The 25,045-nt window shown below is 39.0% G+C and overlaps 1 protein-coding gene across 1 annotated transcript in view; it reads left to right on the forward strand.

Moving 5' to 3' along the window:
- The window catches only part of LOC121963669 (protein unc-13 homolog C), a 130,472-nt gene that overhangs the window by 14,329 nt on the left and 91,098 nt on the right, over positions 1 to 25,045 (forward strand). Inside the window, exons 3-9 of the mRNA XM_042513969.1 lie at positions 7,571 to 7,593; positions 8,831 to 8,877; positions 10,673 to 10,751; positions 14,230 to 14,235; positions 16,197 to 16,268; positions 21,379 to 21,598; positions 24,283 to 24,510. Coding sequence (XP_042369903.1) covers positions 7,571 to 7,593; positions 8,831 to 8,877; positions 10,673 to 10,751; positions 14,230 to 14,235; positions 16,197 to 16,268; positions 21,379 to 21,598; positions 24,283 to 24,510 — 675 coding nt within the window. The remainder of the gene's footprint in view (positions 1 to 7,570; positions 7,594 to 8,830; positions 8,878 to 10,672; positions 10,752 to 14,229; positions 14,236 to 16,196; positions 16,269 to 21,378; positions 21,599 to 24,282; positions 24,511 to 25,045) is intronic.

The following is a 25,045-nucleotide window of genomic DNA, read 5'->3' on the forward strand; positions in this document are numbered from 1 at the left end:
GAAATAAAGAATGAAGCACTAAGTTTTAGGCTAATACCAAGATTGGTATTTAAGAGTTTAAAAGGTGTGGTGCAACACGTTAAACATCATCATCATAACATGTCCAAGCATGGTTATTAAAGATCTGTGAGATATGCATACTCAGCAGAAGATTCTATACAGTTGAAAAACAAACATATTAGAGCTTTCTGGTGGATAATTTATGTAATGGTGACATGAATCTGAATAACCTCTAGCTTCTCTTTAGCATGTGTACTGCAGTGTCTATTTATTGACTGTGATCCTTTGTTTTTATTCTTATTCACTGCTTTTGCTAGACCACCAGACGAGAAGAGTTAAGAGTCAATCTGACTGTCTGACTCATTAGCTGATTGACTCACTTCTCATTGTTGACTTGTGCATGTGCGAGATGAGGCATGTAGTGGGCTCCGGGCATATGACTCCAAAACAAAATGTGTGACTGTGTGGCTTTTTTCTTCATCTCTCTATAAGTTTAGTGGCCTTGTCTACAGCATTCTATATGATCGATATTGTTCTGTAGTATTACCTGGTTCTATGAACAGTGATGTTTAAGTCGAGATGCTGTAGCCATATTTAGTTTTACCCAACAGTGTGAAAACATTTTGAGACAGATTCAGAGATGAGGTAAAGAGATGTCGGGCAGGTGTGACTAAGAACTTATTACTTATCTGTTTTGATTCATTTTCCAAGTTTGTACTTATGTTTGCCATTGCAAATATTGTTAGCCATTGATGGGCATTTTACCTTTGTGTATGTAATAGCAAAACTTAAAATTCTATAAATAAAACACAATATTCCTAAAGGCCCTGACAAACCAAGCCGACAGTCGGACATCGGTCAATGTTGGGCTTTTCTCATCATTAGCCCACGTTGGCCCTCATTGGGTTCTTTTCTGCCGATTCAGCTTGTTGATGGCCGAGCCTGTCAGTGAATGAAATCACTTTGATTGGCAGTTCAGCTCAGAGCATGAGAGGATGAACTGAGGTGAGGAAAATAACATCAAGCTAAAGTCTGGAGGGAATGAGATAAAAAAAAAAAACTTCTCATATGAAGTAAGTTTGCTTTTCGTAAACCATTAAGCTCATTAGCAGAAACAGCGTAGTGATTTGTGTTTTTGTTCATTGGTGTGTGGTAAATATGCTTTGATCTTTCAACATTGGATTGTGTTGTTAATTTGAAAACTGGCTAACTCGCATCAAGACTGTCTTCCCCCTTCCCTTTTTAATGAGGATTACAGACTACCACCATCTGCTGGCATGGAGGGGTATTTCCTTTCACACAGGCGCAGAACGTACGTTCTGGTTGGCTGTTGGTTGTTGACTTCGTGGTGTGTTTATGAGCAACTTTTTTGGCCAAAAAATAGGTGACGTGAGGAAACACAGGAGACTTTTGTCACCAGTAGTTCTTGATGTTGGTTTGGTGTGTTTGTACCTTTAAAAAGTATAGCACTTCTTCGTGCTGCTTTATATTTTGTCAATAAGTGCTTTATGCTATAATATTATAACAAATTTGTTAAAATAGCAAAAGCACCACCAAAAAGTACAGTTTTGATTTATATTCCACATCCAAAATGTAGCCAATGCTACCTGACATTAAAGAACTCTGTACTGTTTTAAACAATCCTTGAATGTTGCATTCCACCAACTACCTTACATTTTACACATGCAGTATGCCTGTATGTGAAAAATGTTTATAACTCATTATACTGCCAGTGGAGAAATAGCCACAGCACAGGCATGCGTACTCTAAACTCACCCCTCATTAGCGTAATGCCTTCATGTCGTGTAGCCGATGCATGCTCATCATGCTCGTGCTCTGAAGCATGCTGGCTGGTCTGTGTGGGAGCTGTGAAGGGAGTCTCAGCAGTACTGCCACGCCTGCCAGGCCTGTCTTCAACCGGCTACAGCAGTGTCTGTATTCAGATGCTAATTCACACTCCCAAGGGCATTCTGTAACCAGGTCAGCCTTGCTTGGAATATTTATAGAGGTCTGCTGCTAGTGAAGTTTGCTGCTTGCTCCTGGGGGAGCAAAGGAGGTAGACCCTCTTTATGCTTAGTGCACCATTTCTCGAGAAAGTGTGGATATGAAAAATGCAGATACAGGGAATGAAGAGTCTCTGTTGTTGTTTTTAGGTGATACCATCTAATTCAAAGCAGTGACTGATTCAGTATTGCTGTTTTTATTTGACTTTTGTAAACAGGGAAAATCTCTACTACACAGTTAACTCTTACAGTTTGGAGGAGCTATGGTTCTAGTTTGCAATACATTGCCTCTGGCTTTGAGATTAGACACGTACAATACTGTACTGTATCACCATGTGTCTACTTTAACCCCTAAACTTGCTCTTGAATTGTTTAATAACTTGGATTAAAACAATAGATTTGCTTTTGTGAGAACAATTTAAATCTCAGTTTGAAAAACAAAAGTGTATCCCTGATTAGATAAGGGCTGATAACCTGTTTTATCCCAGTGCTCTATTCCTGACTCATGCCCACAGGGGTTCTATTTTTGCACTGAAAATGAACTAAATAAACCCTCTGACATTAGGCCACCACAGCCTCAAAAGTCATAGTTGAAAATATAGGAGCTGAAGGGAACAGTGAGTACACATATACTGTAGTTGATTTATTTTCTTCTATAGACGGACATGGTCTGGTCATGTGGTATTGTTTGAGTCATCAGATGTACAAGCAGTGAACACATGGGCAGCACAGGCACCCCGGATGTGCCGATCTCACTCTGAGGCACTGCATGTCAGGAAGATCATTTTCACTATCATCTATCACTTGCAGTTATCAAGCTATACAAATGTTCAAATATCTTCACAACCCCAACCCATACCCTGAAAAGAGGTGCCCGCAATAAAGGCGTACCACTGTATAATTAAAGACAATAAATAAATGTATTTGATGAATGATGTAAAAATACAGCTTTACATAATAAATAAATAAGTAAAATTAATAAAAATACATAGGTATTCCAGTAGCTCAGGGGACTTAACAAATAGCATGTCACAATAATTGATATTTAAGTGAACGGAAATACTTAGAAAAAATATTTATCAGAAAAAAAAAGAAAAAAGAAAATTACAAATATAAAAGGCAGAGCTTTTGATAATGTTGCCTTTAGTATGATTACAAGTTCATTCCATTCTGCAATGTTTAAAGTGTCTGTGTTGTTTCCTATGGTTGTCTTGCTTGAGCCACGTTCCATTGCCCTTGTGATTTTTCAGTGGTTTCAAAGGAGTTACATACAAATATATTCTTTTCAGTTAAAAGCTTACATGTAGGATTTAATTCATTCTATTGCTTTGCATCTTTTTACTTTATAGGAATGCCTTCTTTTGGAATTGTAATTTCAAGACATTTTTCAGCTATATTGACCAGTTTAAAACATTTGTTAGAAAAGTTATCAAAAATGAATTAACCATTATAATTATTACATTACTTTGATGAAGTAATTAAAATAGTTATATTACTCACGTTATTAGGACGATTCAAAAGTAACCTTCCCAACACTGGTAATGAAGTAATTTAACATGAGTAATGCTGAGCACTAGACATTTCACGTTTGAACGTAAGCTATCTGGAAAAGAAAAGAAATACAATGGTGTAACTCATCAGATGAACATTTTAAGTGGATTTCAGACATGAAAAACTGTTTTAATTACACCTGTGCTCTTTCTGTTCTGAAATTTCACAAACACAAACCACATTTTTCAATGAATCAGTACAGAGTAATTTATCACTTAATCAAGTCTTTTAATACATTTTAAAGAAACCTAAATCTGACCAGCGGTGGGATTAGGATACACCAGCCCAAAGGTGTCAAGTTTAAGTGACTAAAATTGGTTAAGGTCAGGGACAAGAAACCACTGTTGACTGAAACCCTGGTCTGTTGGTAGAAGTGGAAGTGTTAAATGCCACTGTCGCAGCAGTATGAAGGTCACACTTATTCCTGTCTTGGCACTCAAAGGAAATATGGGCCATTCCAAGTTGTTTGTTCACACCCAAATTAACCCAGCCAGCATTGTAGTTTGTCCATTCTTGGCTACTGTGGCGACAACATGACAGAGTAGTGGAGATGGACCTGCTAGATATTGTAGATATAAACAGCTCATAAAGAAACAAAATCACATTCTTAGACGTTAGTTTCAGGTGATTATTCAACAATTTAAAGCTATTTATACCATAGTGTACTTCTGCAAATATACCCCCTCAATCCTACACACTGACCCTTTTTAAAGTTTAACCTGTCAGTGTTGAATTGTGTTGTTTGTCATTAAAAGTTTACTTTTGATTTAAAGTTTTTAATGTAAGTTTATACTAAGCTAGCTACCATTAACTAACATTATTGCTTGTGTGAGTGAAATATGTATCACATGTCTTTATGAAGATTGGCATACTATGTCTAACCTCAGATATTAGGGTCCTGCACTTGATTTTCTTCAGTGAGACTTGAAGCTTGGTGTAAGAGTTGACACCAGCAGGCTTTTCTGCTCTGGTGACTTGTTTTGTTTTGTTTTCTTTATCAGGATGTGTTCACTGTATGGTCTGCAGCCTATGCTTCTTTGCTGGGACTTTACTGGCACTGTGATCCAGACCATAAAACTGTTGGTCATGTCAACCTCAACATTCCTGCTGCAATAGTCAGTGACTCCACATCTACACAATCCCTGTCCTCTTTGTTGGTCTACACCTCAGTACTCAAAATTAAAAATGGCATCCTTAACATGTTATCTCAATTTAAACTACCACAAAACTGTTGGAAGATTTTGGGCTGTAGCTTTTGGCAGCACCGTGAACAACCACCTTAGGGAGTAATTCATGCCCACACATTTCTACAGTCTCTCTAGCATTCATTACTTGAGCCTTGAACTTCAGTGTAAGGCTAGAGGTTTTGAGTTGCTGTCACACGTCCTGCTCCTCTTTATTATCTTGATTTCCTTTGTTTCTGATGAGCTCCTTGGAAATATACTCACGCACTCAGTGTGGGACTGTGATCGTGAGAAAAATTGTTGTGCTGAATGCTGAGGCAAGTCTGTAAAAACTTATTGTGAAATCAGTCATCACTGACCGGGGTTGTATTGATGTAATAATGAATTTTCTTACTGGCATAGAGGACTTTCTCCCACTGTGTTACCTTGACACAAACCTGTATGTGTACGTTAGTGTGACTCTGTGTAAATGTGTACGTGGATCTCATGAACACATGTTCCTTTGTGTGCGTTGATGTGTGGGGGGGGGGTCATTCGTGGTTATGCTATCAGCCATGTGCAGGCTTTTCTGCTCTGCTGAGCTGAGATCTATGTACGGAGTGACCATGTGTGTCGGTGCTGTAATGCAGGATTTACTGCTCCTGTTGATACCTTCACGCGTTGCCCTCAGCACGCGCGTGCAAAGGTTTTCCTACCACTCAATTACATTTTTGTTCCACAGATTTAAGGCACCTGTGAAATGAGGTTTATATCAGCAGCATAGAGCCTATCTTTGTGGTCTGGCTTTATCTAGAGCAGCTGCAGACTTGCTGGTAGAGGAGATGGCTCTATCTTGTATAGCCGTGCTGAAAGTAGCTTAGGTGTCTATGGCACTCGCTTGCAGCTTAGCTCCTCTTTGAGTGCTGTGTCTCTGCGTATCTGTGCAACTTTTGATGTCACGTCACTCTGTAACAGTATAGTGTCACAGCTCTACCAAAACTGTAGTCTTTGTACAAATATCAACCTTTTCAAGAGAATATATGCAACCTAATTGCTTTCATGTTGACTCGAATGCATTTCATGTTTTTAAATCATTATTGCCTCCATCATCGTTATGAATAGATGTACACTTGTGGTAAATACTAATGGGCCAGTAAAGCACTCTTGGTAATAACAACCACCCAATGTAATGCACTGTGATCTCAATTAGTGCACAGGTTCAGAGTTATTGCTATTTTAATGGTCATCAGTAAATATTTTCCATGTGAGAGTCTTTTTTTTTGACAGGTGTTAACTTTCAACTAAGCAATGAATAGGCAACCTGTGGCTCTAAAGCCCCTCTCCAGTGACTCCCTGTGACTTTGACACAAAAATCATATGGAAATTGATAATAGATACTTTTTAACATTTTTATTTATCAGTGTTATAAAGAAATTCTGTCCTCTCCAATGAAAAAAAAATGTGCACACCAAATTGAAAAATTATTTAACATTTCATCAGCTAGAATGTTACATCATAATGTCTGAAGCCTTTGGCCATCTCCGTCTGGAGTTTCCCTAGCTTGGCTAGCTACGGATTCCAAACGGGTGAATGTCTCAGAGGAAAATAGAGCATTTAAAAGTTCATGGACAGATTTGTTTTCTTTCACTGCCAACTCTGCAAAGTTAAAGTATCAAATAATCATAAAATGCCCACTGCAGAATAACCCTACTTGTGGAAACAGATCGATGAATGCTCATTTACACCTGTTGGTAATGTTGATAGCATAGACCGAATATGAAGATGGCCGACATGTCTCCACTTCCTCTCACTATGCAAAAATAATTCCAAAATAGCCCAGATACAGCTACTGCGATGTTGCACTAGTGACATAATTTGTAGCCAGAGTCTGCTCAGTAGCAATCTGTACTGCAGCCAGCCACCAGGGAGCTAATCAAGATGTTTTAGCTTCACTTTTGCGGAGCTGTTATGTTGTCAATCTTCATATACAGTCTGTGGTCAATAGGCTAATTTAGACTATATAGGTTGTGTCATGTACGTTACGAGGCTAAAATAAGTTATGCAGCTCCAAGTAGCTTTTTTTTTACCTTGTGGTCAAACATTTCTCTTCTGATGATAACGGTTGCAGACCCCTGAACAGAAATCAAATACAAAATCAAACAGATACTAGCAAAATTAGAGAAAGAAGCTAATTTGCATTGCCTTATGTTGCATTAGTGATGCAGTAAGTGCACATTAACAGCAAATAGTGTATCATGTCTTTTTAATCGCAGCAACAGTTTGATCTTTGTCTTGTGAACAGCTGTTTTCTGTTTGTAGCACATTAGATCATGATTATGCTGCCATTTATCACCCATGGATCAATAGCACAGTAATTACACCTCTGCAGTCTTGCTTATGTAAAAGTGCTTGCCCTCTCGCAGTTCGTTTCTAAAATGGCAATATGATACCAACCGCTTATGCTTACCTAATGTCCCATGTCTCCATAGCTGTGATTCTTAAGTCAGGTGATGTTATTGATCTGACACGTTTTTTTTTTTTTTTTTTTAATTTGTTCTGTATTGATTTAAGATATTTTACATGCAATGAATGATCTTCACATTTCAATCTTAAACTGAGAGCCTTCTGCCGAGCTTATTCTAACACTTCTACTTTATACGGTATTCCTCTCTTCATAGCCATTCTCCCTGAGGCGCATGTTGACTCTGTCTCCATTTCTGCATAAATTGTTTGGCAAAACAGAATTGTGTCATCAGGCGGTAATAGTAGATTAGTGTCCTAACTAAGTGTGTGTATTTTCCAGTGAGCTGCCTGTTCCTAATTCTCTGCCCTCCTGTCATTTTCTCCCTCCAGACAGCAGTGCTTTGGACACACAGGTTTTAAGTCATTGTTTATCATCAACCCTGTAGACACTTATGATTTCCCAGCATGTGCATGTGTTTGTGTATATGTTTAAATGTGTATAAATTTTGTGTTTGCAGTGGATTTAGAATAATACATCTACACTGTAAAATCTGACAAGTTGATTCTACTTTTATAAAATATATATATATAGGAAAAACTGATTGCCTTAAAAAATTAAACATGTAAAGTAAATATAACTATTTGTCTAAATGTGTGTTTACTTTCTATCTAATTGTTAAGTTTACTTAAAATTAAGTTATATGTACTTAATTTTTTGGAAGTTTTTGCAACTTAAAAATGACAATTTTGATTAAATCAGTCTCTTCAAGTTTTAGCAACTTCAGTAAACCAAGTTTACTGTGCTATACAACTGTATTCTGCTGACTGCAAACCAGTCAGTCATAGTTGTATTTTCTTAAACATGCAAACAAAACAGAACGTGCAGATCGTCTAACTTTGTCATTGGCAAAATCCTCTCTGTGATGATCAAGTTAAGTCACACTAACTTGGTTTACTGCAGTTGTTAACACTAAGAAAAAGCAATTTCATGTTTTAAGTTGCAACCATTTCACACAATTGAGTAAATACAGCTAAATATTAAGTTAATTTAACAATATCATATAAAGTTAACAGAAATTAAGATTTGTAGTTATGTTTACTTATTTTTTTCAAGGCAATCGGTTTATAAGATCATTTTAAGTAAGATACCTATCTGGTGGAGTGTGTTTTTATTTTTCTGTGGTTAAATTGCAGTGATATGTGTAGTTATGAAAGAGAATGCAGCATGTGCCTTCGAGCCATCTTGTTGTCACTTTGTGCTGGTTATCCTTTTATTCCTTCTCAGAAAATGATTTGTGTTCCAAACTGGACGTTTTGGTCAGTGAGGATGGAGCGTTACACAATAGGCAAAACTGGCCTGAAGCACCAAGAGCGGCAAAACTCTCAGTCTTGAGCCCACAAATTACATTGATGTGGAATAATTTGGTCTTTTGCCTGTGGTGCTTCCCTCCTTTCACCCTGTGCTGTACTCCTCCTCTCATATCATTTATCTTATCCTCAATTGACCTCCAAATGCACTGCATTCTCCCCAAGTACATTTTGCTACACAGTATATTTCTTTTGTTTTTTTGCTGCTGTTTGCTTTGTGTCTAGTTGTGCGCGCTTACCTTGTATTTCTTGTTTTACATTGTGTGTTTCTTCTCTCTGCAGCCTCGCAGTCTTTTGGACCCCAAAGTGCTCGGCTTGCAGTCTGGAGGGTGAGTGGTGGCTCACTTCCTGATCTGATCGGTTCACAATAACACAAATCTTAGCTGCTGTGCTGTTTTGTACCCCCATGCTGAGCCACATGTAGCAGACATGCTGATTCTCTGGCGTGCAGCCCCAGTTTAGGTATCACGCTCTCTGTTTTGTGACAGACAGACGATGAATGACGCCTTTACAACATCTATAAAGGAACATATCCTCTTGGCTTCACATGCCTCAGTGATGTCAGATTCAGAAATGTGTGTGAACAAGTAATTCAGAAAATATATGCAAAAGATAGATGAAGCCATCTGTTGTCATAAGGGAAAAATAGCTAATAATCATATTTAACCTCCATTACCCCAGCTCATGCCATGGCAGCCATCTGCAGCATGCATCGTGCATACAGTAAAGCAGCAGCAAGAGCCAGGGGCCCTAGGGTGAGGCAAGGGCCGGCGCAGCTCGTCACGTTTTGTATCTTTAGGGTCACACCACTGATGTCGCTGAGAGGGCTGACAGAAAGGCTTGAGGAGCTTTATCTTTGTGGAAGCATTGAGGCCTTGATGTCATGTTGAGGTCATTAGAGAGGCTTTGACTGACAGTTGAGGTGATGCCACTGAGAGCCTTACGGGAAAGGAGCGAGACTGGTGGGAAAGCAGTGAGGGAGCAGTGAAGTGTGCACAAGAGAGTTGAAGAGAGCATGGAGGGAGCAAGAGAACTAGAGCTGAAGTATTGAAGAGAAAAACTCATCTTTAAGTTAGCATTTTTGAGGTGTGGAGACAGTTCAAATAATCTCATCTTCAGTAATTGGAGATTCCAGATTCCAAAACATTTGGGACACTGTGTAAAATGTACATAAAAACAGTATGCAATTACATGCAAATTCTTTTAAATGTACATTGGGAGAAATAAGTATTTGAGTATCCTCTTTTTTCACTTAGCATATTTTCAATGCACACTAAAATCTGACCAGTTTATTTTACTTTAAAAAATCTAGGAAACAAATATACCTTGAAAAATGCAATTACCAATAACTACTCTTAATTGATGTTTGCAAGATGCTGCGTGAGTGAGTGTTCACATGGGACTTTGGCCCATTTTTCCACAAGGAAAGTCTTTAAATCTTGAAGATTTTGGAGGGTCTGCTTGTGAATCTTAAAAGAGTGTTATACTTTCAAAACATCCACAATTAGTGGCCTCAGTTCCCAAACACTTACTGAGTGTTTTATAAAAGGAAAGGTGATGCAATACAGTAGTTAACATGCCCCTTTCCCAACCTTTTTTGGAACATGTTGTCGGCATCAAATTAAGAATGAGTGTATATTTACAAAATGTAATCAAGTTTATCAGTTTGAACATTTAGTATCTTGTATTTGTACTGTATTTAATTGAATATAGGTTGGAAAAAGTGCAAAACATTGCATTCTGTTTTTATTTAGAATTTATAGTGTCCCAACTTTTTTTTAAATTGATATGGTATAAAAACTAATATAAGTCCAGTAATACATGTGTGTATGAATATCAGGCATTACTGTCCTAGCAGCAATACCCCATAAATGTTAAGATAACATGGAAGAGAGGGCATCTAAGGTAACAGCAGAGGGTGCGAGGTATTACATAGAGCTCCAGTGTCGGTGGTCGACACCATGCGAAGTGCAGAGCAAGGGGTGAGACAGGTGAGGTAGGAGGCGTGAGCCATGGTGTTTGCCGGCTGTGTAAATCAAGACCCCCTCTTTCACTGTGGTAATGTCTCCCCCAGCATGGCATTATTATGATATTAATACACTTTAAATCTGTCTGCTTCTCCAGGGCTGGCAGTATTCTTTATGGTATTGACAGCATGCCAGATTTACGCCGCAAGAGGACAGTGCCTCTTGTCCGAGACCTGGTGAGTCATCTGCCTCAACAAGGTTATGTGTGATTTATGTCAAATCTATCTGAGTGACCCCACATTATACCACACTGGTGGAATCCTGCTCTGTGTGAGTATGGAGTCCTGCTGTAGACAATAATATCTTTACTGGGAGCCTGATAAAATGTTATAGTGCTTTAGAGTGACATTGCTTGTTTCTTATCACTATGTAATATATCCCAGGACTAATATTAGCCTGGCTATTCCTTTAGCTGATGTCTCTGCAACCATAATGGTTATTAAAATGTAACTTAATCTGGATTTGTTAATTTAATCACGAATTGTCACACATGTGCGCACACACACATGCACACACACACATATGATTGGGATGATTGGAAATCAACCTAATTGCAAGAATAGATGTTGGCATTGTACATTTTTGCAAACCGCAGATTTGTAACATTTGTGAATTATAATGGAGCCTGTATGTCAGTCTTTATATTTGTTTATTTTTCAACAATGCTGTGGCAACACATTCCAAAAAACCTCTCAAATAGCACCACTTGTTCAATGGACTTTTGAATCTACATATGACACACTAGGTATCCTTCTGCGTCAGTATTTGACATTCTAGGACAATGTGTCAATTTATACATACATGGTGTCTTTTAAAATACATTTCTGTTTTCACAGGAAATGTACAGTTTCTCCTCATTCGACAGCTTTTTTTTTCTCAAAATAAACTTACAACATCAGTAAAACACATCGTACATCTGTTTATTTCCTTGTGCAACAAAAGCATGTAGCTAGGTACAGGTAAAAACAGAAAAAAAACCCATCATTATATGGCTCTACATTCATACAGGAAGCAAATGCGGGTTCCTGGGTGAAAGTCTGGGGTTTGTTGGACACATCAACCTCTCCTACAATGTAACTGGCGATGTTGTAAACATTCATAATAAACTGATGCTGCCAGACGGTTTATCATGCTGCCGCAAAAGATGCCTTTCTGCGTTGGTGTCTAACTCTGAAAAGGCTGACTAAGCAGCACTATTTGATAAGTTGAGAATGAGAACGGGATGGTTGTGGTTAACGTGATAATGCTTAGGCACAAAATCCTTGGAGAAGATCCTGTTTTGGCCTCAAACAATTGCTTTTGGTGGCACAATGAAGGCTGAATATGCTGCGAATGGTAAACAAATGGTTTTGTGTTTGTTGGTCTTGGTGGCACAGTGTCACTTCATCCACCACACCCTACACCCTAAGATGAAAAGGTCATATCAAATACATGTCATCAGAACGATTTTACTTTAGAAACGCTGATTTGATTGGTTTAAAACGTACCAATCGAATGTATCCTTGGTTTGCAGAAATGTACAATGCCGACATTTTATTCTGGCAAATGGTCTGTAAAAATACTTTCCTCACATATATACCTGCTATGTACTTTCAAAATTTAAGTAGCTTAAAAAACGTAAAAACATGCCAGTAAGGAGTTGATTGGTCATAAAAAACAACTACTTTGGCTATTTGGAGTAGAGCACTGCGTTGTGGGAATGTTAATGTAACCTTAGCCATAACTCTGTGGCTTGATTAATTAGCCTGGAGAGGGTGTTTAAGACATTGCATCACAGTGATGCTCCACCATTTATTTTTATTGCAACATAATGTGTCATAACATATCCCACAGAGAGGCTTGTTGCAGTGCAGCCCACTTTAGCACTGTACCACATGGTTAGTCTTTCTAAGAGGCAACATGCTGTCGTGACGCCAGTAGTGTTCATGTCTGTTTTTAACTGTTTGTCCATTATGTGCTGCACAGTGTGCGTCTTTTTGTGTATGTCTCCCATCTTCATGTATTTTCGTAAAAAGGATAGAAAACTGATCAGAACTCTTATGATTAAAAAACAACCTGTATAGTGCTTAAACATACTACTCTTTAAAGATTTAGAGTTTCTTGTGAAATAATATGATTATGCAGCTTGATGTCATACACTTAGATGCTGATGAATGTTTATGTCACAGTGAACAACATGAGTTGATGCTGTATTTGTCCATATCTCTCATGAAATTAATAACCAACAATGTCTTGGTAAGTATGGGTTGTCGTTTTTTAATTTTTTAATTTTTTTGGATTTTGCGTGTATATATTTGCCATTCCTACATAGACCCATAACAGCTATGGGTGATATTTTTCAGTGAGTTGTCAGATTTCAGCCTCGCCGATGCTTGGCTATTTTTCTTTTTTTTGTCGCTCGGCAGGTGTCAAAAAAGACTTGCATTTACACCTTGAAATGATGACAACTCAACCCAAAAATATATCCGAGAGACTTCATTGACTTCTGATTTAACTGTGTGAGGCTTTTAAATCATGTAAAAGTGACACTGAGCAAGCCTTTTACACATGAGATGAAGTCAGTAGTCAGCAAACTAATTGGTCCCCTCTCATGCCTCTCCTTTGTCAATGTCCCCCATTTGCTGTGTGATTGCTTCCGGGCAGCAGCAGCGTTTGATTGGAACGGACAGCAGGGGTCCTCCCATATCATGGTGGGATGCAAAAATGTAAACAAACAAACAAAAAAAAAAGCGTTTGAAATCGATTCTTAAAGCATTCAACGCTATATTGTAGCTGAAGAGATTACATCTGGACACAGGGTCATATTGTATTGCCCGTAGCAACCTCAGCAGTTCTGGTGCATGTTGATAAACTTACATCAACACTCACAGTTCATGTAGAGGTCACGTTCCCTCCTACATTCTCCATGGCTTCCATGGATCTTTACCATAGCTGGGCTGTACAGACGAGAGGGTCGTGGTAAAGACTGATCCAATATTGTCAGCTGTCCATGTCTGCATTCCTCTGTTATGTAACTTCCTCCAGTATGGGATAAATGTTCTATTAATCTCTGGTCACTCAAACTCAGTGGATATTTAATATAACAGCTAATTTACATATGTGTATCCGTGTATGTCTGTGTGTGTGTGTCACTGGTTTGTGTTTGTGGGGGTGTTTAATGTTTGGGTAAGTTTGTGAATGTCTGAGCAGATGGGTGTGTTTTTTAGGCGTGTGTATGTGTGTGTGTGAGAGTCCGTGTTGTGCAGTGCAGCTGGCTTCACCCATACGTGAGTGTGTGTGTGTGTCTTGTGTTTCTCTGTTTGTGTCAAACTAATGTGCAGAGCAGACAGCAGAAAATATGATCAAAGCTTCATCCAACAGAGAAGTGAATATAAATGCCAAGCATGACTGCAGTTTAGTAACTTCTAATGCATGGGTGGATAAAGAATCATGCAACGGCTGTATAATCTCTCTTGATGAATAGTTGAATCTTTCTAGAGCTCTGTGCCGTAACCAGCAGTCCTGCATGGCAGTTGAGACACCTATACGCTCAGTATGGATAATAAATGCAATTCTTCTGCTGTTTGTGCTTAAAGCAGTCATCCTCATACTTCTTGTCTAATTCAATTTCTTTATTTCTTTCATTCTCTGTTCATGGCCCCCTGGAAATCATAGGCTTTGGTAAGTTTACTTACTTGTGTGCAAGCTAAGGGCAGGTGATGAATGCTTCATCAGTAGCAATGACTGTATATAAAAATGGACGTCGCGTCTCCACTTCTTCCAACTATGCAAAAATAAAGCCAAAATGTATCAGATATGGACGCTGCCACCTTGCACTAGTGACATCATTTGGAGCCAGATTGGAGCCACGGTATCGAGTTCCTGCTCACACACCCTTTTTGACCTGACTGAGCGAAGGGCATTGATCACAATCACACAGACTGATACACACATGTAGCTTTTAAAATTACATGCACCAAAATTTTACTTCACCATTTGGTGTTAGGACATTTGTGTGTCACAATATCATTTGATCTTACTTAAGTAGTTTTCCCTGTACAGAACACACAGGGAAAACTACTTCAGAATTTCTGGTCATAGGAACATTTGCAGTAGCTTCACTGCATTGCGTCCGCTGCAGCCTCTACCAAAGAGTAGCGTGAAATACAAGAGCACTCGCTGTGCAGCAAAGTCTGGGGACCAAATCGACTTCAGAGTCACACTACACAGCACATTGACTAGAAAACAAACAACCACACTGCTTGACTTGAAGCTCTGACTGATGATTCGAATTTCCGACTTTCATGGGGCAACCTTGAAATTATTGCTGTAATGCAAATCTTTTCTTTTTGGCTACTTTAAGTCCCTGCACCATAATAACACATACGGTATCAAAAGCCAAACGGATAATAAACAAGGCTTCAGTGTCCTCTTTTCACACCGTAATATTATCAGTTATAAACTTGTTTTTCATTGTGTGAGAATATGGAGGTGGGGCGTGACAGCATGTAAAAAGTGTTAAATGTGTTAGTTTTACAGTCAATGCGTGAGATTTGGCAGCCCTGCACTACATATGTTCTGTAAGTTACATGTACTGATGTGTGTAGAGCTGGGAATTACTTGGACAGCCATGCATACCAGGGTTCATACAAGGTACCTGAAGTACTTGAAGTACTTTAATTCAACACTCAGGAATTTAAGTCCTTGAATACCATGAAAATGAAATGAAAATTAGACATTTTTAACTTCGTCCTTCAAAAAGTACTTAAATATAATTGAGAGGACAACAGAATGATCAATTATTTTATTAAACGCGTTCGATAATTGTTTGAAATAGGAAGCAAAGAACGGCTGTGGTTGCAGTTATTTGCTAATGCCTTATTTGCAAAAAATCAACGGTAAGCACCAGTAATAGTCAGCACCAGGATGTTTCACTAGCCTGCGAAACACACACCAGAGCATCATCAGCCATTACTGCAAGTTTTGAGCTGTAATTAATTAATAATGCATTGTTTTTAGGCCTTGGTAGCATGTTTGCTCCATTTACGAATTTGCACAAATGTCTTTGTTTTATCACATTAAATACCTAATCAAAGCCAAACTTATCAGAAAATAAAAACTTCTTAAAAAGTTATCAGAATGACCTAAAATGACAGAAACCACCTTCGCGACAAATTTATTTTATTTTATTTATTTAAATGTGTTATGTCCCATCCGCTCACATCAAGATGGGGTGTGGGGGGGCGGGGTTGTGATATATACAGCAGCCAGACACAAAAGGGGATTTTGGAGATCATTTTGGCTTCAGTTTTGTGGAGCTGTCATGTTGTCCGTATCTATATGCAGTCCGTTGATAAATAATTTATATAAACTATAAAATCTTGTTTTTGTTTTGAACTAATGATTTACTTTTATTCAGCCAATTTCTCTATCAAAATCACATTACATATAAGTTCTATTCAAGGCCTTTCTTCCTTACACAAATTATTCTCACAGATTGACAAGCTTTGTAACTCTATACAGATGTGTGTTCTATATCCTGACAGTGTGTAAATCCATTAAGATGCTGCATGAAACTGCAGATAGGTAAAATGGATCGGTGGATTTATCCCTTCATTTCTCGTCTCCTCCTCTTCTCTCAGACCCTCACTGCTCGAAAGGCAGGCATCTCGTTCGCTCTGGTGAACCGGTCCACCCTGAATAATGAGGACCTGGTGAGTACAAACATGCCTGCAATGCCTGCATGGGAAGTCATTGTGTGTTTATTGTGGAGTCTTAGTGGGTAATGAGGGGTTCTGCAAGGCCACGGGATACTGGACCCATGTTCTCATTATTTTTTAAGAGGGGGTGGTGTGAGAGCAGGGTGCTGGAGCTCTGACAAACTTTTATAGCTGTGCTGTTTGCTGCAGCCGTTGTACTTCAGGGCCCAGGATAACATTACCAGGAACATGGGGATCCAAAATGGAAATTAGATGGATTGCATTAGCTACTGCCTTTTTTTTTTCTCTGTAGATGTACAGCATGCCATCATCTGTCTGTCCCTCTGTCTATAATACATAGTGCAGTTTACCAAAATTGTCTCTGTGGAATGCTTGTCACTCTGTCTGCTGTGCTCCCTCTGTCAAATTATTTTGCTGAGTTTAGAAATTAAGAAACGGTCACATCATTTAGACAGTGCCCTACTACGATTGATGATAAGCTATGCATCGAGGAAGACCGCTATGGAGAAAAGGCAGAGTGTCTCCGTTGATGGTGTGAGACACTTTTGTGTTGACCTCCAAAGCTCTCTGCATTAATTGATTGGAATTCTTCCCTCCCAGAGGGAAGACGGCATTATAGGATGCAGCAGGAGGAAGCAGTTTCTCAGCAAGACAAACACGCAGGCAATTTCATATCCACTGATGTGCAACAAGGGGCTGCCTAAGCCTACAAGATCACTGGATTCAAATGTGCTCTGTCTGTCATCACGCTTAAATATTTCATCCTTTAAACATGAGACCTCAATTTGTGCACACTGATGTGTGTACATGTTTGTATCACTTGTCCATTTTGTGCACTTGACTTGGTCCTCATGGTCCACATGCCCAGTTGCCCTCCAGTGACAGGGTCTTGATTGCTTACTAATAGCTATGGGTTTTATGAAAAGGGGCTTTAGGGATGAACAACTTGTGTCCCAGATGAGGGAGAGATGACGTAGATAGATGCACTGTGCTAATTGGTGCAGGAATGGGAGCTGATTCTTGGGCAAATTTGGAGATTGCACCACAGTGGTAAGTAAGGACTTGAACTTCAGGGATAGATGTTCAATGTTCTGATTCGGCGTAAACGAGGGAGAGTTACGAGCAAAGCCGCAGATTGTGCAGTCTTGGTAAGTAGGACAAGCAGATGTCAGAGTTTTATCTGCTGCATTAAGTCCAGGAGAATGCTTTCCTGTGAGGACTGTGAGAGCGCTCAGTAAACGACCATATGCTGTTGGAGAGGAGTTAAGGGAAGAGAGGAAAAAAGGAAGGGTGAGAAAAAGAGGGAAATTAAGAGAGAAGATCAGAGCTAAGAGTGACTTGCCTTCGTGAACCTCTGACCCTGATGTCACTAATCAGGCAGCCATGTTGAACATACTCCCAGGATAGATGTTTGAACCTATTTAGGGTACTTCCATCTTTTTGGCTCATCCCTGCCCTAAATCCATATTCCACATATTCCAATTTCATATTTTTTCTCTGAATTCTAATTTGATTAAAATATCGTACTCTGTCATTGCTGACGTACGGAAGTCTCTTTCTCTTCCTGCGTCATGATTCCCAAGCATCTGCTTTTTAGAGCAGAAAGGAACATTATGTGTGGGCCGGCAAACGGCCTGTGTGTCCGCTCAATGTTCTGAGCTGCATGTGATCCAAGAACCAGAGCCTTTTAACAGAGACTGTCAACATGAACTGGAGCTGTGTTTACCTGCTGAGACAAAGGAAGGGAGCCACGATCTGACATGGGTCAAGGACTATCTGGAAATAAGATGTGATGCGTTGCTTTAAGTCAGGTCAGATATCATCAGGCAGGTCATTAGCAACAAAATATACTACATTAATTTTAAAAGACTTGCCTCCGCTTTCTGCCCACGTTATAGCTGAATCTTAAATGCATATTAGATAAGTTTAAAATGCGTACAAACGTCTAAATTTTAAGTTTATATGATTTCCAAAAACCACATGGATTCCTTGTTAGGGCTGAGATAGCATGGTAGTTAAAGCAGAAGATCGGAGGTGTGGAAGGCAGTAATGGCCGTATCAACGAGGTGGTTGACAAGGACAATAGGTGGTGAAATTGGAAAGGAGGGGTGAAAGAAGGAGGCGAGATTAGATTTTTCTCAGGCAGGGGTTGCAGCTGTCAGTCAATTCTAGCAGTGTCTTGCACAAAATCACCAGGGTTACCTCACAGTGTAACACATGAGACTCACACAAGCAGCACTCTGCCCACATCTGCTGCACAGTGTGACATGCAGGGTCAGGGGGGGGAGTGAGGAAGGGGGGGGAGGGGGGAGGGAAATTTAAAGAGACAGAAACAGATTTTGTTAAAGAAGTATTTAACTGCTAAAAAGATTGTCTTTTCATAAAGTTAGGGTGTCTGTGCAGTAGAAAGATGCAATTACGTTTGAGATTGGTGCTGTATAAACAGAGAAAACACAGGAAAAGGACTGTCTCATTTACTTTTTTGGTAAACCTACTACCAGAATGCACGTTGCTGTAACGGACCAACAAACACTCCCACTGATTCGTGATGTGAACTCCTCCGTTTGACACAATAACGTTTGGCTGGTAACAAACAATCTCATATTACAGTTGAACAGTGAGCAAAAACATGATTCTGAAAATTTTTGAGGTGTGAAATATGAAACAAAGTAACAGAATATTGGTTTATATCTGATCAGCACTGTCTAGTTTTAAAGTTTGAGTTTGGTCTGAGTTCGAGTGAGAGAAAGAAATGTTATAAACGGCATTCACACCTGGGTGAAACTGACTCTGCAGTAGTTGCGGGTATTTGACCGCTTTGGCTCTGATCGGCATTGATGGAAACACAACACCCAATGCGCTTATTTCAAATTAGTCTGCACAAAGCTCAAAAGAGAGACTGAATAAGTAAGAAAAATATAAAAAGAAGTAACCTGCTTAAAATTTTCACAAAACTCCATCCATACTGCTCTCTACAGTTAACCTTTTTTCAGGTCTGTCTGTGATGTTGAATGTGACAAACCAAGAAAAAACAGAACAAAAGAACAAAAAAACAAACAAACAAACAAGCAAAAAAAACAAAAAAAAAAAACTGAAAACATACATGCTTACTGCAGAGCCTTGTACACAGCTCTGGTCTACTGGCATTGGGAAAGAGTCTATAACCTGTCTTAATAAGGGGTTTTACCCATGTTTAAAAAACCTACATACATGCACTAATTTTATTAGAAAAGGGGTTTTTGTTACTTTAGTGGTGGCAAGAGTGGCGGTCTATACTTAATGCACAAGTACAGCCTGTAGTTAAAGCAACAGCCTAAGAGCCAGGAAAACTTTGCCAAATTATACATTTTGCAGCATCTGGTGGAGTTCCGCTGGGGGGAAACAGGGGGTACAAGTTAAATGGAGTACTTTTACACATATTACCCACATTGTTACGAAAAAAAAAACTGGATGAAAATCAGGGAAATATGCCTTTAATTGAATATATTCTACTCAGGCAATGGTTAAGAAAATGCTAAGGCAGAAAATTAGTTATAGACTTAACATGCTCAATAGTATTCAAAACATTTTGTTGGCTTATACAATAGAAATTAAAAAGATAAATATTTACCAGTCAAGTCAGTAAGAAAAACAGAGATGGAGATATCTCTGAGATTTCCCATGCTCATATAAATTTTGGCTCACTCAGGTCCTGCAGACTAGGTCAGTATTTAATGGTTCAGTATTGGATTTGGTTGGGCTTCCGGGTGTGGCCTGGATATAGCTTGTGTGCAAGTCGTGGATAAATCTCAGACATCTGCTTCATCTCATCATTCTCAGATTAGAGGGGAAATCTCTCTGTCTCCTTCTGTGTTTCATTAAAGGTCCTCCAGGGCTCTGCAGCCTCTCCACTGCACCAACAAAGTTTCACAATGTTAGATGGCCTTGCTGTCCTGTCATCTGGTGTCATTTAATCATCCGTGCAAGTGTTTGTGTGTGTGTGTGTGTGTGTGTGTGTGTGTGTGCGAGCGAGCAGTGCGGTAGTCCTCTTGGTAAAGTGCAGAGCTACTGTTCAGGTGCTAAAGCACATTGTCAACGCACAAGGGGGCTGACAGCAGAGGGAGGGGTGGAGGAGACGGGGTGAGGAGCGGAGCACAGTAGAAGTGGCACGCAAGTACCTCTTGAAGATTTATTTAACCGCCATACATTTCCTTCTCTTCCTCTGTCACACTCTCTCTCTCTCTCTCTCTCTCTCTCTCTCTCTCTCTCTCTCTCAATCTGGATAATGCTCACTTTTAAAAACCTTATTTACAGCGTCCATTGATTCTGCCTTCAAGAACTGGCAAGTCCCGGCCCATTTTCCAGTCCTTGTGGATGGCAGGGCTACTGCAGTAAAGCATTCAATTTGAAGAGGCTTCTGTTACACAGCAATCAGTCTAGACAGGCATCTAGTAGACTTTAGTATTTGGTCTGGAGTAGCTTTAGTCAGTAAACCACTCAATGTGAACAAAGCCTGTTGGCCAAGGATGCTGTTAATCTAAGCTTAATGAGATGTAAGGCTGATTTACTCTCATACGGCTGACCTATCCATTGATGTTAAGGTAATCAGAAAAGGATCAACAGAGCCTCCTACATGTTATCTCCTGAAATAATGTAATTGGTTAGATCGCTTTCTCTAACAAAAGAAGTTAGAAAAGGCTGCCTTGCGATGAACGATAGCTGCAGTTTAGCCAACTTATATAATTGCCAAGATGACTATAATAAAAAAGTGTATTGCAATTTCATCTTGGTCAGACTATACATCAATTTGAATTCTGCCTATTGAAGCTGTTTTTGTTGAACTTCAAACCTTTATGTGATTATATAAGGCTATTGTGTTCTCTCAAATGTATTTCTCTTTTTTTAATACTGACCTCAAGATGTATTGAACATTTCTGAAAAGCAATTTAAGTACAAACTTGTTTTTTATTAACTTTTAATATAATTCCAACTGTTATTTTCCACCAGCCCATGGTACCATGAGTCAGCTGTACCTCTTCTGTTTCTCACACCCCCATATTTTGTCTCTGTCTATCATTTTCTTATTATTTCTTACTCTCTCTAAATGACTTTTCTTTCTTTTCAGAAACTACATGTCTTCAAGAAGACTCTCCAGGCCTTGATCTACCCTATTTCATCCACAACACCCCATAACTTTGAAGTGTGGACGGCGACTGCACCCACCTACTGCCATGAGTGTGAGGGGCTGCTGTGGGGCATCGCCCGCCAGGGCATGCGCTGCTCAGAGTGTGGCGTCAAATGCCACGAGAAGTGCCAGGACCTGCTCAATGCAGATTGTTTACAAAGTAAGGACATAGAATTATCCCATAATGCTGTGATGTACTGCGCTTCATTGTTTTTCAGGCCAAGCACCTCTTTGCTAAAAAACAGATGGAGCAAGGATCCCCCCATTTTATTTTATAAAACCGATTTGCAGATAAAAACTTCTCTGAATACTTTGGGTCTTCTCTTGTGCTTGCCTGTGGCTGCAAATTCAATTTGTAGGCTATGTTAGCCACACCCTCTGCACTGTGGTTTTGAGAGTGATGACGTGTCAAAGTCTCTTGCTTGAAAATATATGAAACGATCCATTATGGCTCACAAGAATGTTCGTACACTTATAATAATACAGCTAATTGGCAAATATGTGGAAAAAAAGGTACTGCAAATGATTTAGCATTAGCCACCTCACACGATTGCACAAGGATTTATGGGTAACAGTTAGCCTCTGATTAATGCTTTGTGCTTTAAATTAAATGGATTTTATGAATAGGAAAACTTATCTTCAGTATTAATATGTTTGAATTAGTTTGGTGTGTATTTTCAGACACATTTTAATTTAAAATAAACAAAAGCAAATATTTAAATTAAAACTTAAACCAAATTATCAAGCAGTATTTTGGCAACCCCACTGCAGTAACTCAGGACCTCCCAGGGATCACAGACCCCCTGTTGAAGACCCATGTTGTTAATGACATTATATAGAAAGTGCGTTCAAAAAGAGCTTCTTCATTCTTATTTTATTTTACGCCTAATGTTGCTCTTACTCTCTGATTTTCCAATTTATTTTATTTTTATTTTATTTCTTTTTTTGCTGGCTAATAACCAAACAGCTGATAGATTAAACAGTATTAAAATCGGTTTGATCCGAAAACTTGGCTCGTAGGGGATTCTGTTAATTGCCCACAATGCTAGTGTGGCACTTTATCTCCCACATTTCTATATATAACCAACACTATACTTTAACTCCTACAGTATATGTGAGTGCTGTTCCAGGGATTTGTACAATACATATTACATATCTCCTTACACGTATTGCTACAAGTGACACGGTGCATTAGCACTGCACATTGGCACTAAATACCGTCTCCATCAGCTTTTTCAATCAGACACACTTCTGTTGTTGCGGTGTAGTCAAAAAGGAACAATGTGACATGCAGTCTTCAGGATGATCCTCAGGCAATCCTCACATACTCTAAGTGGATTAGCTGAACTCTTGCTGTTATAAAACTCAATGTTTTATAACCATTATATACTAGCATAACAGTGTTTTCTAATTCAATCTGCGATTCATCTTTATCACAGTTTAATCTGCACTCATGAACACACTCTGTGCTGCGATCAGATATTGAGAATTACTCGTCTCATGTGCCTCTTTTGTCTTACAGATATACATTTACATACATATATGCACACACATATGCACCAACATGAACGTGTGAGATTGTGATTTCCCATCCTCCACACACACCCACACAGTCAGCCATGGCACACATTAGATAGGTTTCTTTATTGTATAAAACATGGTTGTACACTTTTGTAGTACTACCCAAATTCCAAAAAAGTAAAATGTGAATACAAACAGAATGCATTGTTTTGCAAATTCTTTGTGACCTAATTTCAATTGAATAAAGTACAAAGACAATGTATTAAATGCTTAAACTGATTAACTTTATTATTTTTTGTAAAATATACACTCTTTGTAAAATTGACGTCTGCAACAAATTCCAAAACAGTTGGGACAGGAGTAACAAAAGCCTGGGAAAGGTGTGGGATCCTTAAAAAACACCTGGAACATTCCACAGATAAACAGGTAATTGGTAATAAATGATACGATGATGACTGGGTATGAAATGGGCCATCCTCAAAGGGCACAGTTGTTCTTGAGCAGGGAAGGACACTTAGTGGAAAACTGTGTGGGCAAACAGTCCAACACCATGAAGGCTGAAATGTACATACATGTTTTGGAGCAGCATATGGTGCCATCCAGTCTTTTTAAGGGATGTGTTTCTGCTTATTCTAGAAAGACAATGCCAAAACACTTTCTGCACACATTACCACATTGTGGCTGTGGAGTAAAAGAGTGCAGGTACTAGACTGGCCTGCCTCCAGTCCAGACCTGACTCCTGTTGAAAATATGGCAATGAAGCGCAAAATATGGCAATGGGGACCCCAGACTGTTGAGCAGCTGAGGTTGTTTATCAAGCAAGAATGGGAAAGAATTTCACATTCAAAACTTCAATAATGAGTCTCCTGAATTCCCAAATGCTTACTGAGTGTTGTTAAAAGAAAAGGTGATGTAACACAGCGGTAAACATGTGCCTCTCCCAACTTTTTCTTAAATTGTGTTGCAGGCATTAAAATGAGTGTATATTTACAAAAAAAGCAATAAATCTGATTAGTATGAACATTAAATATCTTGTCTTTAGACTGTATTCTATTGAATATAAGCCAGAAAGGATTTGCAAATCACTGCATTCTGTTTTTTATTTAAGTTTTACACAGCATCCCAACTTTTCAGGAATTGGGGTTGTATTTAAGTGAAAAGAAAGTTTCCTAACCTTAGTTTGAAAGGGAAAAAAAATCTGCGAGGAAAATGGTGAAGGCATATGATTGTCCACTGTTATAGATCACCAGTTCTCTACTAATCTCTGGGTATTAACTACGCAAACTACTGAGCCTAAACACTGTAACTCTTGTATTGTTTCAGGGGCAGTGGAGAAGAGCTCCAAGCACGGGGCGGAAGACAAGACCCAGAACATCATCATGGCTATGAAGGAGCGCATGAAGATAAGGGAGAAGAACAGTCCCGAAGTGTTTGAGGTGATCCAGGAGATGTTCCACGTCTCCAAGGAAGACTTCACCAGCCATCTAAAGACAGCCAAGCAGGCTGTTCTGGATGGGACCTCAAAGTGGTCTGCCAAAATCAGCATCACAGGTTAGCCTGAAATTGTATCAGAAGGATTATTCAATGAATCTGGCAATAATGGCACAGATGTTTTATTAGCTCCTATTTGCACTTAAACCATTGATCATCTGAAGAGTGATGATTGCTTTGTAACTGATAATGTCCTGATATGGCTGCAGGTGACCCTTGACCTTTGCTCCATGACCTCTAACCCTTTGCTCTGTCTTCCAATGCCAAATCAACAAAAATGCCATTACATGTCAGGCTCATCCCAAATGATAAACATTGTTATTCTAATTTGTATTAACTTGTAATTAACCTCAAGATCTTGGTCATTAACCTCTGACACTTAACCCCAATCAGCAATCATATTTTATAAGAAATAGAAATAAAAAATGATTAGGTATTTTTGGGAGAAGTAATTAGTTGTGAAGGTTACTAATGTATCACTGTTTTGTGGACAGTAATTGATGATATTTTGGTCATCTTGTAGAGACTGAAAGCAGGACAAACATTTACATACTCATCTACTATCTACTCTGCTCGACTCATGTACCCAGAGAAT

Source organism: Plectropomus leopardus, chromosome 1 (assembly GCF_008729295.1).
Source record: "Plectropomus leopardus isolate mb chromosome 1, YSFRI_Pleo_2.0, whole genome shotgun sequence".
Lineage (NCBI taxonomy): Eukaryota > Metazoa > Chordata > Actinopteri > Perciformes > Serranidae > Plectropomus > Plectropomus leopardus.